The sequence below is a fragment of the Rana temporaria genome, chromosome 3 (genome assembly GCF_905171775.1).
Source record: "Rana temporaria chromosome 3, aRanTem1.1, whole genome shotgun sequence".
Classification (NCBI taxonomy): Eukaryota; Metazoa; Chordata; class Amphibia; order Anura; family Ranidae; genus Rana; species Rana temporaria.
The window spans coordinates 34,340,349-34,357,527 of record NC_053491.1 but is presented as its reverse complement, the minus strand read 5'-3'; the positions used below and the strand labels follow the sequence as shown (position 1 = coordinate 34,357,527).

General features: G+C 45.0%; 1 protein-coding gene across 10 annotated transcripts in view; it reads left to right on the top strand.

The window, feature by feature from the left end:
* NTRK3 (neurotrophic receptor tyrosine kinase 3) overlaps positions 1-17,179 on the top strand; it is a 936,199-nt gene that overhangs the window by 268,033 nt on the left and 650,987 nt on the right. For all 10 annotated transcript variants that reach the window (XM_040342395.1, XM_040342396.1, XM_040342394.1 and 7 more), the window contains exon 2: positions 8,350-8,424. In XM_040342395.1, coding sequence (XP_040198329.1) covers positions 8,350-8,424 — 75 coding nt within the window. The remainder of the gene's footprint in view (positions 1-8,349; positions 8,425-17,179) is intronic.

Below are 17,179 nucleotides of genomic sequence, written 5' to 3'. Positions count from 1 at the left end.
AAAATTTTTAAAAAGGTTTTTATTTTTGCATTGATACATGGCCCCTGGGGTAGGACCCGGGTCCCCAAACACTTTTTATGGCAATACCATGCATATAAGCTTTTAAAATGAGCACTTTTGTTTTTTCATGTTAATCTCCCTTTTAAACAGTGTTCAGTGGCTTTCAAATTTGCTGCGAACACCGCATAGTGTTCGTTATTCGGCGAATGGGCAAATACCCGATGTTCAAGTAGAAGTTACGTTCGACTCGAACATCAGGCTTATCCCTAATACTAAGTCAAGTCCAGCTATTTACACCAGATGTATATAAACAATTATAAAACTTGACTGATTTAACAAAAAGCGTATAGCAGCAACAAGGTATGTTATATATTTTTGCATGGAGTTCAGCTTTAACACTCTTGTCTGAATGTTCACCTGCATCCACTCCTTTGGCAACCACCAGTTAGTTATTTAGTTAGTTAGTTAGTTAGTTAGTTAGTTAGTTAGTTGGACCAGATACTGTTTTATTAGTTATCTTGTGAATGTTTGTAGGCTCCAAACCACACAGTTTTATCCTGCTTACTATGTAGTATTATGTCTTTTACTTTGTTGCCTTTGCTGGCAGACTACTCCTGATTTAAAAAATCTTGTACTTTTATATGAAAAATTATATGAATAAATATATATTTAAAAAAAATACACTCTTCCATACAAACCTGTTTGCTAGAGTCCTCCAGGGTGCAGAGAGCACCGGATCCATTTTGCCCGTAATCAGTGTTATGAATTGCCATGGTGCAGGTGGGCCACCTGCCAGAAGCATAACAACCAAGGACCCTCTAGGGCAGGACACACAGAATAATTTGTTGCTATGGTGGCAGTGGCAGGCCTTCCCACACCATGGAAACACCTGGTGCTGATCAAGGGTAGACGGCATGCAAGGTTACCCCTAGTTTTCAAGAGAGGACAAACGTTTGCCTCCTACAGACCTGCTCCACCTCCTGTCATCTGCCTTGCTGTTGGGTCTGATGTGAAGACAATGTGATTGGGGGTGGGGTCCTCTTTAACGGACGGACTGCGTGATTGGGGGCCTCTGATGTAAGGATTTTGTGATTTAAGGTGATGGGGAGAATTTCATGTGATGGACGGACTTTGAAGTGATGTGGGTAAGCTGTCAAGGGGTTACTTCCCATGTATAGGGAAGCCTTTGATGTAAGGGGCCCCCTGATGTGATGAGGGGACTGTGATGTGATAGTGGGCCACTGAAGTGAAAGGGGGACCTCTGATGTGATGGGGGGCCTCTGATGTGATTGGGGCCACTGAAGTGAAAGTGGGACCTCTGATGTGATGGGGGCCCTCTGATGTGATTGGGGCCACTGAAGTGAAAGGGGGACCTCTGATGTGATGGGGGCCCTCTGATGTAATGGGGGCCCTCTGATGTGATGGTAAGACCTCCAATAAGATGAGAGACCTCTAAAACATGATGGGGGACCTCTAATATGATGATGGACCTCTGATATGAAGAGGAGCTTCTGATGTAAAGTTAATTTCATCAGGTTGGTTGTATGCATCATCCCAGGCTCAGGTTTACAATATGCTTTGAGTGGATACAGCTTTCATTACATCACATATGGGAAAATATCCTCTAATTTCATCTTCACATAGCGAAAGTCATGCACTGCAACATTAACGCTTCAGTGGCTGGACTGTTTACACAGCACCAGCTTCATTGTACAGTAACTAGTTGTCATGTGTTTTCCAGCAGATGTATAGATTTACAGCATGCAGTCATATATCACATCCTGCTAGAGATTTTCTGTCATATTTCATAATAATGTATGCACAGTACATCATTATTTATTCCCAGGCTGACTAGTGCTGCATGTTTATATATGTGTAACTAAAGCTGTGTGCAAGGATTTAGATCAGCTCTTGGCATTCTGCAGATCTCCAGCTGGTGAAGATCGGCAATTCCAAGCAGGCGCTGCTCCAAATGTATGAACGCAGGTCATCGGTAATAAGGAGGATACTTCCCCTGTCACCTATAGAGAGCAAAGTGTGTTAGGAAATTAAATCCATGTTCTGTGAGAAAAGTCTTAGATCAGGGGACAGAAAGAACATCCTGAAAAAGCGGTGAAAACAAAGTGTGCATCAGCCAATCATATAGAGTTCCCATGGTTCTCCATGACTAGGCAATTCCCAACAGCGTACATAATACAGGGTGGATCAACAGTAAGTATACTTTACTGATCAGATCCTGGCATTTTATAGTAGGTATACATTACTTAGAAACACGTGAAAAAAATGCATTTGAAATTCTAAAAAATATATAAACAGCAAACCTTCTGTGAGTCATGTGCACAGTAAGTAAACATAAACATATATATAGGTCACACTATTCAATAATTTAAACTAAATCGAACAGTCCACAAATAATGTGACATCAATGTAAAAATCTGAAGAGATACAGATATCAGTGCCTCCACCAACAGATAAGAGGCTCGCTTACCAGCTCCTATTGATCCCTCATTACAAGGGATTATTAGTGCTTGTGGCTTTAGCCCAGCCAAGGCCTTTCTCCAGGTCCAGATGGTCTCCCAACAAGATCACCCCTTGATGCCATAAAGGATATGGTGTTATCTCAAAAGAACAAAGTGCTCCATATAGGGTAAAATATTTGTAAATTTATAAAAATAAAATAAATCCACTTACAACTGCCGCTGATACAAAGAGCCTAAAGCCTCGTACATACAACCGGTTTTCCCGGCAAGAAAACTGCCAGGTGAGCATTTGGCCGGGAATCCCGAGCGTGTGTATGCTCCCTAGCAGTTTTCCCGACAACAAAACTGCCGGAAAAAAATAGAGAACCTGCTCTCTATTTTCCCGTCAAGATTCCCGGCACAGTGTTTCCTGCCGAGAAAACCTGTCGTCTGTATGCTTACCTGAAGGGGAAATAAACCGTGCATGCTCGATAACAATTTGACGCATGCGTGGTAACATAGAACGTAATTTAGCTGGCTTGTCGTAGTCTTTGATGTCACCGCATTCTTGCCATTCAAAGGAACGGTGTGTCTTTTGTGTGACCGTGTGTATACATGGCTTTTCAAGGCAAGCTTGGCAGGAATCTCATCATGAAAACTGACGGTTTTCAAACAGACGGGAATCCTGGCTGTGTGTACAGGGCTTTAGATATCTTGTGTGTCCGCCGATACACAAAACAACCCATCCTTCAGGCTACATATGGGATCGATTACGTCTGGTGATGAATGACTGGCCGAAAGAGTCAACTGGCAACAACCTGGACACCCCCGCCCATTCTGGGCCAAATCATCACCCCTAGCTCCAAAGTCAAAAGTCTCGGGGTCATCTTCGACACCTTCATGACAATGGACGCACAAATAGGGTCAGTAGTCAGCGGAGCGCACCATCTGTTGCGCCTACTACGCAGACTTATCCCATTTATCCCCAAAGAAGACGTAGCAGTCGTGGTGGGAACAATCGTGAATTCCAGACTGGACTATGCTAACGCCCTGTACCTCGGACTCCCAAAGTACCAAATCTCCCGTCTGCAAGTCGTTCAGAATACGGCCGCCAGACTGGTGACTGGGAAAAAAAAATGGGAATCAATCTCACCTTCGTTGAGAACCCTTCACTGGCTGCCAGTAAAAGACAGAATTGCATTTAAAGCACTCTGCCTGACACATAAGTGCATCCATGGGAAGGCTCCGCAATATCTTTGCGACAAGATAGAACCTCACAATTCGAATCGCGTTCTGCCATCCACCGACCAAAATCTGGTCAGGGTACCAAAAACCAAATACAAGTCCAAAGGAGAAAGAAGGTTTGCTTTTCAGGGTCCTAGACTATGGAACGCTTTACCAACCAGCATTCGGTTGGAGGAAAACCACCTGACTTTCAGAAGACAGATCAAAACTCTGCTCTTTTGATGTCATGAGACACGAACAACTAGCGCCCAGAAGCGATTCAGTTCGCATGCGCCGCGCTTTATAAGTTTTTCATTCATTCAATGATATTGCCAAATTTTGTGTAGTACAAAGTCAGATTTCAGCACTTCGTTTTTTATTTCTGATATTTTTTTTTTAAGTTTTCAATATAAGTAGTGAAGAGTTCTGGACATGTGGCGTCGCTGTTCGTGTGGACGGTGGCCATCTTGCTGGCTTGAATCCATCAGAGGCGTTTTAAATTACATGCTCGTTTTTATCTTCTACTGTGTGGTATTGGTTCTTTAACATGAGGAGATATGCCTGGATTCATGCTGGAGCAGTCCGTGGTGGCTAAAGCTTTGTACACACGATTGGAGTTCCATCTAGCAAAACTACGTAGTTTTTCAACTCTTTACTGCCACCCTTTGAGCAACTTCTGCTAATGTTGTCTGATGGTTAGCATTGGTTAGGAGCATGTGTGTTTGTACTCACGAATTTGTGTATCGGATAATCCGACAGAACACATTTGTTGTCGGACAATTTGAGAGCATGCACAGTCAACATTTGTTGTCAGAAATTCCGACAACAATTGTCCGATGGAGCATATAGACAGTCGGATTATCCGACAAAACATGTCCGTCAGACAATAGTTGTTGCAACATCCGATTGTGTGTACGGGCCTTGAGACTCTCAGGCCGCGTACACACGACCGGTCCATCCGATGAGAATGGTCAGACGGATTGCGCAATTTTAAAGCGTGTTATAAAAAAGGCGTTTGAAAAATTATTGTGCAAATACCGTGCGAGATAAAAAAGTTGCAATTACTGCCATTTTATTCCCTAGGGTGTCTGCTAAAACATATATACTGTTTGGGGGTTCTGAATAATTTTCTAGCAAAAAAAATATGATTTTTACATGAAGGAGAGAATAGACCTGTTATGGAAGTGGTTAAGAAACAGGAAAAGAAAGATTAGGGCCCCATTCACATCTAGCGTTTTGAGATCGTGGGCGGAGTCGCTGCAATTCTGCCCATGCAATTGTTACAAGATGAATCTTGCTGCAGTCGCAATAAATCACATTGTGTGAAGCTTGTCACCCAAAAAGGAGCGGGAACTTTTTTTTGTCAGCTTTGCAGTGAAATTTGGGATCACAAGCAGAATTGCGGCAAGGAGTACTTTGAAGTCCTCTGAATGTCCAGCCCGACCAGGAACTCGACGAGACAATTTGAGACTCCCGTCGAGGAAATAGAGAACATGCTCTCTTTTTGGCTCGTCGAGTTTCTCAACAGTTTCCTCGACGAAAATGTACACACGACCGGTTTCCTCTGCAAAAAAATAGCTCCCATCAAGTTTCTTGCTGTTATTTGCCGAGAAACTCGGTCGTGTGTACGAGGCCTAAGAGAAAACGAAATGTTAGGGACAGTTTACCATGTAATTCATCATACTTTAATCATAGTGATCCATCTTTAGAAGATCACGCCCTCGCAATTGTTACTCTTTGTTTGACCATATTGGTGTGATCTATCACCCTCTTGAATCTCTGCATCTCTCGGCATTATCTCACTTTTTAGCATTCCTTGCCTTACACCAGGGGACATACATTTTCTCTCCTGACTCTAAACTTATTTCATGAACATTCTCTTTTTGTCTTGACAGCTTCATTAACTCTTAATCTAATATTTCCTCTTCTGTGCTCTAATTTAAAAACTCTCCCTTCCCACTGTTAGATCACCATCTAATAATATTTCACCACTTGATGCCACATCTAAAAGTGTTTTAAGAAAGCTGAGATTGATCCGTTGTGAATAGAAATATGGAGGATGAAATTGACTGAATTTTTAACAAAGTGTAGGCTGTCATTGTGGAGCTGTCATTCTGGTCTTTTTTCATTCTGGTCTTGGCTTGACTACCTAGTAAGTTAAGGACCAAAACTGATCATGTAGCCAGTGAAGTCTGAAAAGTATGTTCCTGGTCAGTAGCTCACAAGGTTGTAAAGTCAAGATGACAATGACGACCCAGAGCTGAAACCTTAACATAATAACTCAGCAATAGAAGGAACATTATTAATAGGTCTACTTAACATATACAAAATCAAATGTACTTGTATTGGTACCGTGGGCAAAAACATGCATTTAACCCATGCAATGTGGTGGAAGCAATTTTTTTTATTTGCTAAAGCTCACTTACCATCTGGATCTTTCCTGACACTTCGCTTCTATGTGGCAGGTCACGCTCCTGGCACGTGCTTCTGTTGATACACGCTGCGGGCTTGAGCGGCTGTGTAGATACCTCTCCCTGCCCCCTCCTCTGTTGTATATGCAGAGCTGGGAAAGCAGGAAGGGTTTGTGTGTGCTGACTCTCGATGCTAGAGGCCAGCACTGGAGGCGGCAGAAGCTCCGGATGATGAAAAGCCCTGCCCGCTGCTGCCCACAATGCAATCTTCCTTCCGGTGCTGTTACATGGAGAGCGTTCCAGCACCTGGCACCCACTGACAGTCTGCGTGCTGTGCTCAGGTGATTAGGGTGTGCCTGTGCACAACCCGTGCACACCCCTTTGGGCGGACACCTTGCTGTTCCCTGATTCCAGGGGGGGCATGTGCCCCCCTTCCCCCTACCTGTGGACGTCCATGGATGAGCAACTTGTTTTAGAAACATAGAAAAGTGAACGCAGAAAAAAAAGTAGTCCATCGAGTCTGCTCATTTTTTGTTTTGTTTTTTTGTACATGTCTTATTTATTTATTTTTTGTTAACTTTTTTGTCTGAGTATAGTAGATCTACGTTTGTCCTGTGCATACATTCTGTAGTGGCAACTGATGAGGTTTAGCTATGAGCTGTCTGTTCTCCTGGGTGTCTGATGCTGTGCCTTGGTACTCACTTTGAAAAATGCTATTCTCTTTGGTCCATGAAGTTATCAGTGCACCTTTGTCCTTTTGCAACTCTATCAGCTTTCGATCAGAAACACTGGATAATTCACTGAATGAACTCAAAGGCATGGAATGGTCTATCTGATCTCTCACCAATTGCCTTCTGAAAAGGGTCTCATCATTTCTCATCAGATACTAGTTAAGTTGGCCATACATGGTTAGGTCTTTGTTCAAACGTTCATAGAAAAATCATTCTGAGAGCTTTCTTGCCATCAATGATCCAACTAATTTCATTCGAGAGCCCTTACAATTTCATCCAGACCTGCTATTTGAATGGAATCCCAGACATACTAAACAGGTTTTATTACAATAGGTTGATTTACTAAAACTGGAGAGTGAAAAATCTGGTGCAGCTCTGCATAGAAACCAATCAGCTTCCATTTTTTTTTGTAAAAGCTTAAGAGCCCATTCACACAGGGGCGAGTCGTCAGGGGCGACAGCCGCCTGACAAGTCACCTCCCGCTCTGTTCAATAGAACTGTTCTAATAGAAGCGACGCAAGTCGCTCTGACTTAGAAAAAGGTTCCTGTACGTTCTTTGGGGGCGACTCAGAGCGACCTGCATTGACTTCTATACAGAAGTCATTTTGCAAGTCGCCTCTGAAGTCGTCTTCAGGTCGCCTTGCCGAGTCGCCCCCAAAGTCGTGCCGCCCCTGTGTGAATGGGTTTTAATTGAACAAGCTGAAGTTAGAAGCTGATTGGCTACAATGCACAGGTGCACCAGATTTTTCCCTCTACAGTTCTAGTAAAACAACCACAGTATGTCCAATTTTCCCTTAACAAAAACCACATTCAGCCCTGGTTCACACTGGGCTGCGGGAGTGAAGCCGTGCGAGTTCAGCTGAACTCGCACGATTTCACTCCCGTCGGCAGTCCCGATTTCGGCCGCGATTTAAGAGACATCTGTGCAGGTTTCTGCACAGATGTCTATGTAAATCGCGGCCCGAAATCGCAAAAAGTAGTACAAGAACTACTTTTTGAAATCGGTGCAGCGCCGCAGATGCGGCGTCGCACCGATTAGGACGGCGCCATTGCCGACAATTGGCGGCATTTGAGATGCGATTTCACATGTGAAATCGCATCTCAAATCGAATGAAATCGCACCCAGTGTGAACCTGGGCTCACAGTTAGAATTTCATTTGTTTGAGAAAAAAAAGAATCCATTCCAACTTTTCTCGCAACTATGGGCAAAAACAAATGTCAATTTGACCTCACTTACCATTAGAAAATCCAACACTCGTAAAAACGTGTATGGCCAGCTTTAGTCATAACTTGGCTTCTCGTTCCAGCAGTAGCAGAAGTTCATCCATACGTCTTGTTAATTGGCGTCTTTGATTAATTAGTTGATCTGGTCAGTCTTTAGTAACGTGTGTGACTTCCTAATCCCTGGCAATATGCTGAACTGAATCAATTATCTGCTTTCTATAAATAGCACTACATCAGTAAATGAACATTGTATTTTCATGCAACAATCTTTGCTAATATCCACCTGTTTTTTCTTTGCAGAGAAATAGAGAACTGGAAAGGATTACACACATTGAATGCGGTGGACATGGAACTTTACACTGGACTCCAACGGCTGTGAGTGCCAAACCTTCCTATTTAGATATTACATTGTATTATTTGACAAAAACAAATGTATCAGATATGGAAATGTCATAACATTTTAGCTAAATCTTTATAACATATGCTGAAGTTTTAACTTTTTTTTCTTTCTGAAACATTATTGCATCTGCAGCTTTGGTTGATGAGAGTTCAATATGAACCTCTATGAACCAGTGACGTGAGATGCAGGTGTGACTTTGTGCCTAATTAATCTACCAGCCTCCTTCGCACCTGCATGCGTCTGAACTAAGTTGCCGACTAGATATAATCTGCAAATAATTAGGTCTTGTACATGATGTGTAGATGCTGCTGTGCTAACCCATGTGCCATGGATTTAAATGTATGGACTGTAGTTATGTGTACGTGTGAAGGTCTAGAAAAGTGATTATCATGGTCAGGCTCAGAAACCAGTAGCTATAGCAGTAGAGAGGCTCCCACTGACCAACTGAATACGTGCGGAAGCAAGTCACCATGGTGGATGACACAGGCTCATCTGAGATGCAAAGTCTAAGCACCACCTGGGTTACCACCATAGCTCCTGATAGTGGAGATGGGTTTTGCTACATGTTGCTTCCAAGGTCTTGGTCCTTAGGATGGCACTACATGGATGTGAGCAAGCCGGGGTCCAGTAGCAGATATAGCAGATATAGCTGGTAGGGATAAGCAATAACATAGTCAGTAGACAAGCCAAAGTACAGTAACAAGTGGTTCCAGGTTGGGATCAAGCTGAAACATAGTCAAGAAACAAGCCAAAGATCAGTAATGAGTGGTAGCCAAGATACAGATGGCAGCAGGAGTGACACAAGCGAGATATTGGCTGGAGAGAGAGCCCAATAATCTGGTTTTAATCAGTTTATGGGAGAGGAAGTTCATTGGAGGAGCAAAGAGATCAAGATTAACAAAAAACAAGGTACAAGGTAAGATTGTCCAACAGATCAGAAGGGAGCTGCCCAACATCTCAAGTGACTCAGCTGGAAGAGTTGTTCCTTATTCCTTATTATACAGGTTTTATATAGCGGCAACAGTTTGCGCAGAGCTTAACAAAATAAAGGCAGACATTACAGTTACATTACAATTTGGTACAAGAGGAATCATAGGGCCCTGCTCAATAGAGCTTACAATCTAAAAAGGGAGCGTCAATTGATACAAAAGGTAATATCTGTGGGGGATGAGCTGATGGAGGAAGTAAAACAGTGTAAGTTAGATGCAGGATAGGATTCTTTAAAGAAAAGAGTTTTCAGGTATTGTCTAAAGATGGATAGATTAGGGCAGTGTTTCCCAACTCCAGTCCTCAAGGCACACCAATAGGTCATGTTTTCAGGATTTCCCTCAGATGAAACGGCTGTGGTAATTACTAAGGCAGTGAAACTGATCAAATCACCTGTGCAAAATAATGGAAAGCCTGAAAACATGACCTGTTGGTGTGCCTTGAGGACTGGAGTTGGGAAACACTGGATTAGGGGACAGTCGGACAGATTGGGGAAGGGAGTTCCAAAGGATGGGAGAAGCTCTGGAGAAATCCTGGAGGCGAGCATGGGAGGAGGTGACAAGGGAGCTAGAGAGCAGGAGGTCTCGGAAGGACCGAAGAGAGCAGCTTGGTTTGTATTTTGGGACTAGGTTAGTGGACGAGTTGTGGATGGCTTTGTAAACTATTGTTAGTACTTTCAATTTTATTCGTTGGGTGAGTGGAAGCCAGTGCAGGGATTGGCAGAGGACACTGAATGGTTGGTAAGGTGGATGAGTCTTGCAGCAGCATTCATAATGGACTGAAGGGGGGATAGTCTCTGTAAAGGTAATCCAATGAGGAGGAAGTTGCAGTAGTCAAGGCGAGAGATAACCAGCGAGTGAATTAGAAGCTTGGTGGTGTCATTAGTTAAAAAGGGGCATATTCTCTAAATGTTGCGGAGGCTAAGGCGGCATTATTTGGACAGGGATTGGATGTGGGCCTTTAATTACAGTTCAGAGTCTAAGGTTACCTCTAGCACCCTGGCATATGGCGATGGACTGATAGATGTGCCATTGATCTTGATAGAGAAGTCAAGGGAAGGGGCATGTTATGTTTAATAAATTAGAAAATTTCACAGTTTTCTTTTAATAGTGATGCCAAGCCTATATTCCTTCAAACCTTCAACCTATCCTGCATGCAAATCTGTATCTATATTTGAGAAATGTCTTGTATAGCTGTGAAAGTTAACCCATTACAAATAACTGTAAGAACGGATTAAAAAAGCTGATTATAAACTGCTACACAAAATAATAGGTATTCATAACCTGTCCTCAGTATACCGAGGCCTGTTTACTGATTGGATAACATTAATCAATATAATGCAGGTCTTTTAATAGGACAAGCAAGTTAAAAAATGGAGTAATCCATGGTAACCAATGACCTATTTCAAGATTAGAGCTGTAGAGATAATGAACACGAATGATAGGTTGCTGTAAGGTTTGGCATTGCTCTTCACCTTATTAAAACATGCTGGTAGCCTTTAAATGGTCATTTTTTTTTTACATATGTAGATTCCCTGTGGCTAGTTCCAGTATTTTTTCCAACACTTACATCATATTTAATCTGTAGTGGTCTTCCGTGAAACACCGAGTACAGGAACTGGCAAGCTCTTAACAAAAGGCTTTATTAGCTCATGCTAATGAGGTTGTTTGAGGAGCTCCACATCCTGTAAAATTCCTGGACCTTCACATAAAATGCTCACTTACAAAATCTCCACTAATGTCTCTACTGTGACAAATGACTTTTACCAAACAAGATGGACTTTATTGGATACACTGTCTAAATGATGAACAGTTTTAATGACGTTTCTCCACTATACAGTAAATGTTCAGTTGGAAAATGCACTTTATGGCAGCATTCACCGTATTTCACATACCTTGTTTGCTCTAACTGCCTAAAACATAGGGGACACTGACCATCTCCTTCCAGTTATCCTGTAGTTTAGTGCATGTCATATGCGCTCCCCATAGCTGCCTACTGAACATCAAGGCCTCATGCGCATGGGACGTTTTTACAACTGCTTTTACCAGCGTCAGACTTTTTTTGCAGCTTAACTACTTCCCGCAGGGCAGTGGTTCCATTATCCTGACTGGACGTCATGTGAAGTCATTCAGGATAACAAGCCACGTGCCCATGGGGGCGCAGAGCGCAGTGATCGGTGGTCGGCCATTGGTGGTTTGGCAGGTCAGTCTGACACACCACCACACCGATCTTGGCAAAGAGTCTCTGACGGAGTCTCTTTACTGCGTGATCAGCTGTGTCCAATCTTAGCTGATTACGGTGTAAACAGGAAAAGCCATGTGTTGGCTTTTCCTCACGTCTGACAGACTTGAGTAGAGGGGAGCCAATCGGCGCCTCTCCTGACAGGGAGGAGATGCACAAATTGATTATCAGTGCAGCCCCCTCGAGGATGCCCCCCCCCCAGGACCACAAGGAATGCCACTAGTACCCACCGCTGACGAAGTCCAATCGGACGTAACGTGCGCAGGGGGGAGGAGCTTTGTGACGTCACCCGCGTCCTTTCCATTGCCGTTTGCGACTACACCACGGCTACATGCCATGCTTTTTATGGTTTTAATCTCATTCGCTATACCAGACGGTAGTCCTCCAGTGGATTTCCCTGTGTCCAAGATTTTTGCTGTATAGTGAACCTTTTTACCCTTGGAATAAAATACAAACAGTCTACACTGAGATCGTGTTTTCTGTTGTTTTTTAATATCTGATCGGATTACTTACCACTCTGCTGGATCCATCCGCATCTTCTCTCTTATGCTGAGACCAAGCTGTTTTGACCAGTTGGTAATGCTAATGGCCCATCCCATCTGATTGGATTACTTACCACTCTGCTGGATCCATCCGCGTCTTCTCTCCTATGGTGAGACCAAGCTGTTTTGACCAGTTGTTAACGCAAATGGTCCATCCCATCTGGTAAGGAAGCATTTCTCTTGTTGTTGGAGGTTACATCACTTTCGTTTGAAGTTTTCGCTGTATCACTGGGTGTCATCTTCAGTTATTTTTATATGGACTTTCATTGCGCTGCACTTACATATTTTTTTCATATGCCACTAGTACCACCAGTGTCGCCTATCAGTGCCCATTAGTGCCACCTATAAGTGCCCATCAGTGCTACCTATAAATGCCCACCAGTGCCGAATATAAGTGCAACCTATCAGTGCCCATCAGTGCTGCCTATTAGTGCACATCATCAGTGTCACCTCATCAGTGCCAACTCATTGGTGCCACCTCATCAATGCCCATCAGTGCCGCCTTATCAGTCACTGATAGGCCACACCAGAAAAATTATATACCCCCCCCTCCCAAGATCCATACCAGACCCTTACCTGAGCATGCAGCCCAGAAGGTCAGGAAAGGAGGGGGATGAGCGAGAGCCCCCCTGGACCATACTAGGCCACATCCCTTCAACATGGTGGGTGCTTTAGGGCAGGGGGGCCCATACTGCAAGGGGGCTATAAATAAAAAAAATGCCAGCTGCAAAAAGATCTTCAGCTCCATCTCTAGGCCATAATGCAGTATATTACCAAAACACCTCAATCAGGAAATTATGACCACTAGATGGAGCTGACAGAAACATATTAAACACCTTGAGAATGATGAGACGTTTTATTAGATATGGTTCACACCTATGCATTTTTTTTTGTGTTTTTATTTGCAAAGAAACACACTGCAGTCCATTTAACATGGTTTCCTATTGGTCAAGTTTACATCTGTGCATTTCATGGAAAGAGCCATGGACTTTTTTCTGGGTTTTGGTCCCATAGACTTCAATGGATCAAAAATGTGTATTGAAAAATGCAAAATGCACCTGGAATATACAAACTGCAACCTACATAGGTGTGAACCAGGCCTAAGTAGACCCCCAAGTGTCTCTAGTCTCGTCGTTTGGCTCAATTCAGGTTTTAAGGAGCTCACTGCACAGCAATCAGGGGTGAACATCATTTACAACTGCCTCAAAAGTATATCAACTCTTTATGTCTTGGACATACAGTAGGTGAAGCCGATTTTGTGTCAATCTCGCTCTCTTTCTCAGCGAGATTGAGCACCTACGAGCCCCATCGCGGGAGCCAGCGCCGAGCTGGCTTGCCGCGATGGAGACAGAGCCGTCATAGAAGCGACGGGAGATCCGACTTGGATTCCCGCCAATTCTACACGTGTGCGGCGTTTGTTATGAATCCTGAGGGGGAAGTCCCCGCCGGATTTTAAATAAAAATCCGGCATGGGTCCCCCCCTCAGGAGCATACCGGGCCCTTAGGTCTGTTATGGGTTGTAAGGAGAGCCCCCCTACGCCGAAAAAAACGGCGTAGGGGGTCCCCCTACAATCCATACCAGACCCGTATCCAAAGCACGCTACCCGGCCAGCCAGGAAGGGAGTGGGGACGAGCGAGCGCCCCCCCCCCCCTCCTGAGCCGTACCAGGCCGCATGCCCTCAACATGGGGGGGTTGGGTGCTCTGGGGCAGGGGGGCGCACTGCGGCCCCCCCACCTCAGAGCACCCTGTCCCCATGTTGATGAGGACAGGGCCCCTTCCCGACAACCCTGGCCGTTGGTTGTCGGGGTATGCGGGCGGGAGGCTTATCGGAATCTGGGAGCCCCCTTTAATAAGGGGGCCCCCAGATACCGGCCCCCCACCCTAAGTGAATGAGTATGGGGTACATCGTACCCCTACCCATTCACCTGCAAGAAAAGTGGTAAAAACACAAATAAACCACACAGTGTATTAAAATATTTTATTTTTCTGCTCCGGAGGCCGCCCCCTGTCTTCTTTATTAGCTCTTTTACCAGGGGGGGCTTCTTCTTTGACGTCTTCGGGTGGGTGGGGGCCGCCGTCTGGTTCTCTTCCACCGCCGGGGGGGGATGGCTTTTAAAAAAGCCCCCACCCCCCCGGCGGGTTTCCTCCGGCGTCTTCGGCGGGGCTCTTCTTCTTCCGCTATCCCGACGGGTCTTCTCAACTCTCCGGGGTTCTCCTTCTGTCTTCGCCGCTCTCCGTTGTTGACTCGTCGCACCCCGGTTCTTCATCTCGCAGTCCGGTCCCTTCTTCCGTGCTGTACGTCTTCTTCCGCGCTGTGACGTCATGTTCTTCACTTCTCTTCTTCTCCCCATGTTGACTCGCCGGTCCTCCTCGCTGAAATGACGGATGCGCGCCTTGCATCGGACCTATATAGGCCTCGCAATCCCATCATGCTCTGGTACCTACCCATGTGATACCTACCCACGTGGGTAGGTATCACATGGGTAGGTACAGAGCATGATGGGACTGCGAGGCCTATATAGGTCCGATGCAAGGCGCGCATCCGTCATTTCAGCGAGGAGGACCGGCGAGTCAACATGGGGAGAAGAAGAGAAGTGAAGAACATGACGTCACAGCGCGGAAGAAGAACTCACAGCACAGAAGAAGACGTACAGCACGGAAGAAGGGACCGGACTGCGAGACGAAGAACCGGGGTGCGACGAGTCAACAACGGAGAGCGGCGAAGACAGAAGGAGAACCCCGGAGAGTTGAGAAGACCCGTCGGGATAGCGGAAGAAGAAGAGCCCCGCCGAAGACGCCGGAGGAAACCCGCCGGGGGGGTGGGGGCTTTTTTAAAAGCCATCCCCCCCCGGCGGTGGAAGAGAACCAGACGGCGGCCCCCACCCACCCGAAGACGTCAAAGAAGAAGCCCCCCCTGGTAAAAGAGCTAATAAAGAAGACAGGGGGCGGCCTCCGGAGCAGAAAAATAAAATATTTTAATACACTGTGTGGTTTATTTGTGTTTTTACCACTTTTCTTGCAGGTGAATGGGTAGGGGTACGATGTACCCCATACTCATTCACTTAGGGTGGGGGGCCGGTATCTGGGGGCCCCCTTATTAAAGGGGGCTCCCAGATTCCGATAAGCCTCCCGCCCGCATACCCCGACAACCAACGGCCAGGGTTGTCGGGAAGGGGCCCTGTCCTCATCAACATGGGGACAGGGTGCTCTGAGGTGGGGGGGCCGCAGTGCGCCCCCCTGCCCCAGAGCACCCAACCCCCCCATGTTGAGGGCATGCAGCCTGGTACGGCTCAGGAGGGGGGGGGGCGCTCGCTCGTCCCCACTCCCTTCCTGGCTGGCCGGGTAGCGTGCTTTGGATACGGGTCTGGTATGGATTGTAGGGGGACCCCCTACGCCGTTTTTTTCGGCGTAGGGGGGCTCTCCTTACAACCCATAACAGACCTAAGGGTCCGGTATGCTCCTGAGGGGGGGGACCCATGCCGGATTTTTATTTAAAATCCGGCGGGGACTTCCCCCTCAGGATTCATAACACGCCGCACACGTGTAGAATTGGCGGGAATCCAAGTCGGATCTCCCGTCGCTTCTATGACGCGCTTGCTGGAATGTGCTGTCACTATTCCAGTGAGTGTGAGATGCCGGCGAGATCTCGGCACCCTGTCGCCGAGAATCAGCGCGACGCTGTCGTGCTAAAAGCACAATATCACAAACACCTACTGTATAGATAATATGTTCCTTTGTCTTCCCTACAACATCCATTAATCAAGCCAGCTCTTCAATTTGTGTATTCTCTAGCACCACTGTGAAAGGATGGGTCAGCTTTTCAAGCCAAATAGGAATCTGTAGATTGGCACAGTGCAGTGAGTTTTATAATCCATTGTGCTCCTGATCCTTTGTTGTCCATTCAGTAACCTGGTTAAGGAGTGGTGATCAGTAGAACTTTATCTGCTATCTTCTTCTCTGGCCTCCTATTTTATGGGTTAATATACACTCACCTGACCAGGGCTGCTGTTAGAAATCACGGGCCCCCGTACAGCCTACCTGGCAGGGCCCTCCCCTTAAATATATCAAAACAACATTTTCACAATAAATATACTAAAATCATTCTTAGTGTACACAAAGATAACAGAGAAGCTGTGTGAATTAGCCATTTTGGTATTGTTTTTAACTTTTTTGAACAAAAACATTACATAATTTTTTTTTAAATTTTGAAATGTTTTAAAATTATTTTATTTTAAAATGTTACAAATTATATTTTTATATATATATATATTTTTTTATATTTATATATATATATATATACATATATATATATATATATACATATATATATATATATATACATATATATATATATATATATATATATATATATATATATATATATTTTTTTTTTTTTTTTTTTTACCAGGGATTAAAATAATACAACTTTTTTTTTTACGGGACAGGGAAACCAGCAGTTGTGTCGCTCAAAGTTGGCGGGAGGGAGAGAAACCGGTTTTCAGCTGCTGCAGAGAGCCGCACAGGGCATCCTGTAATTGCCCCTCCTTCCTTTTGGTGTTTGGGCCCCCTGTGTGCCCAGCGCTCCTACTGGAGGACTGTGATCCCCCCATATATGCGGCCCTGCACCTGACACTTTATTAGGTACACCTTGCTAGTACTGGGTTGGAGCCTCTTTTGCCTTCAGAACTGCCTTCATTCTTCGTGGCATAGATTCAACAAGGTGTTGGAAACATTCCTCAGAGATTTTGGTCCATAGTGACATGATAGCATTAGGCCTCGTACACACGACCGAGTTTCTCGGCAAAAACCAGCAAGAAACTTGCTGGTATTTTTTTTTTTGCCGAGGAAACCGGTCGTGTGTACACTTTTCGACGAGGAAACTGTCAAGGTTCTCGTCGAGCCAAAAAGAGAGCATGTCTTCTTTTTCCTCGACGGGAATGGGGAAATTTGGCTCGCGGA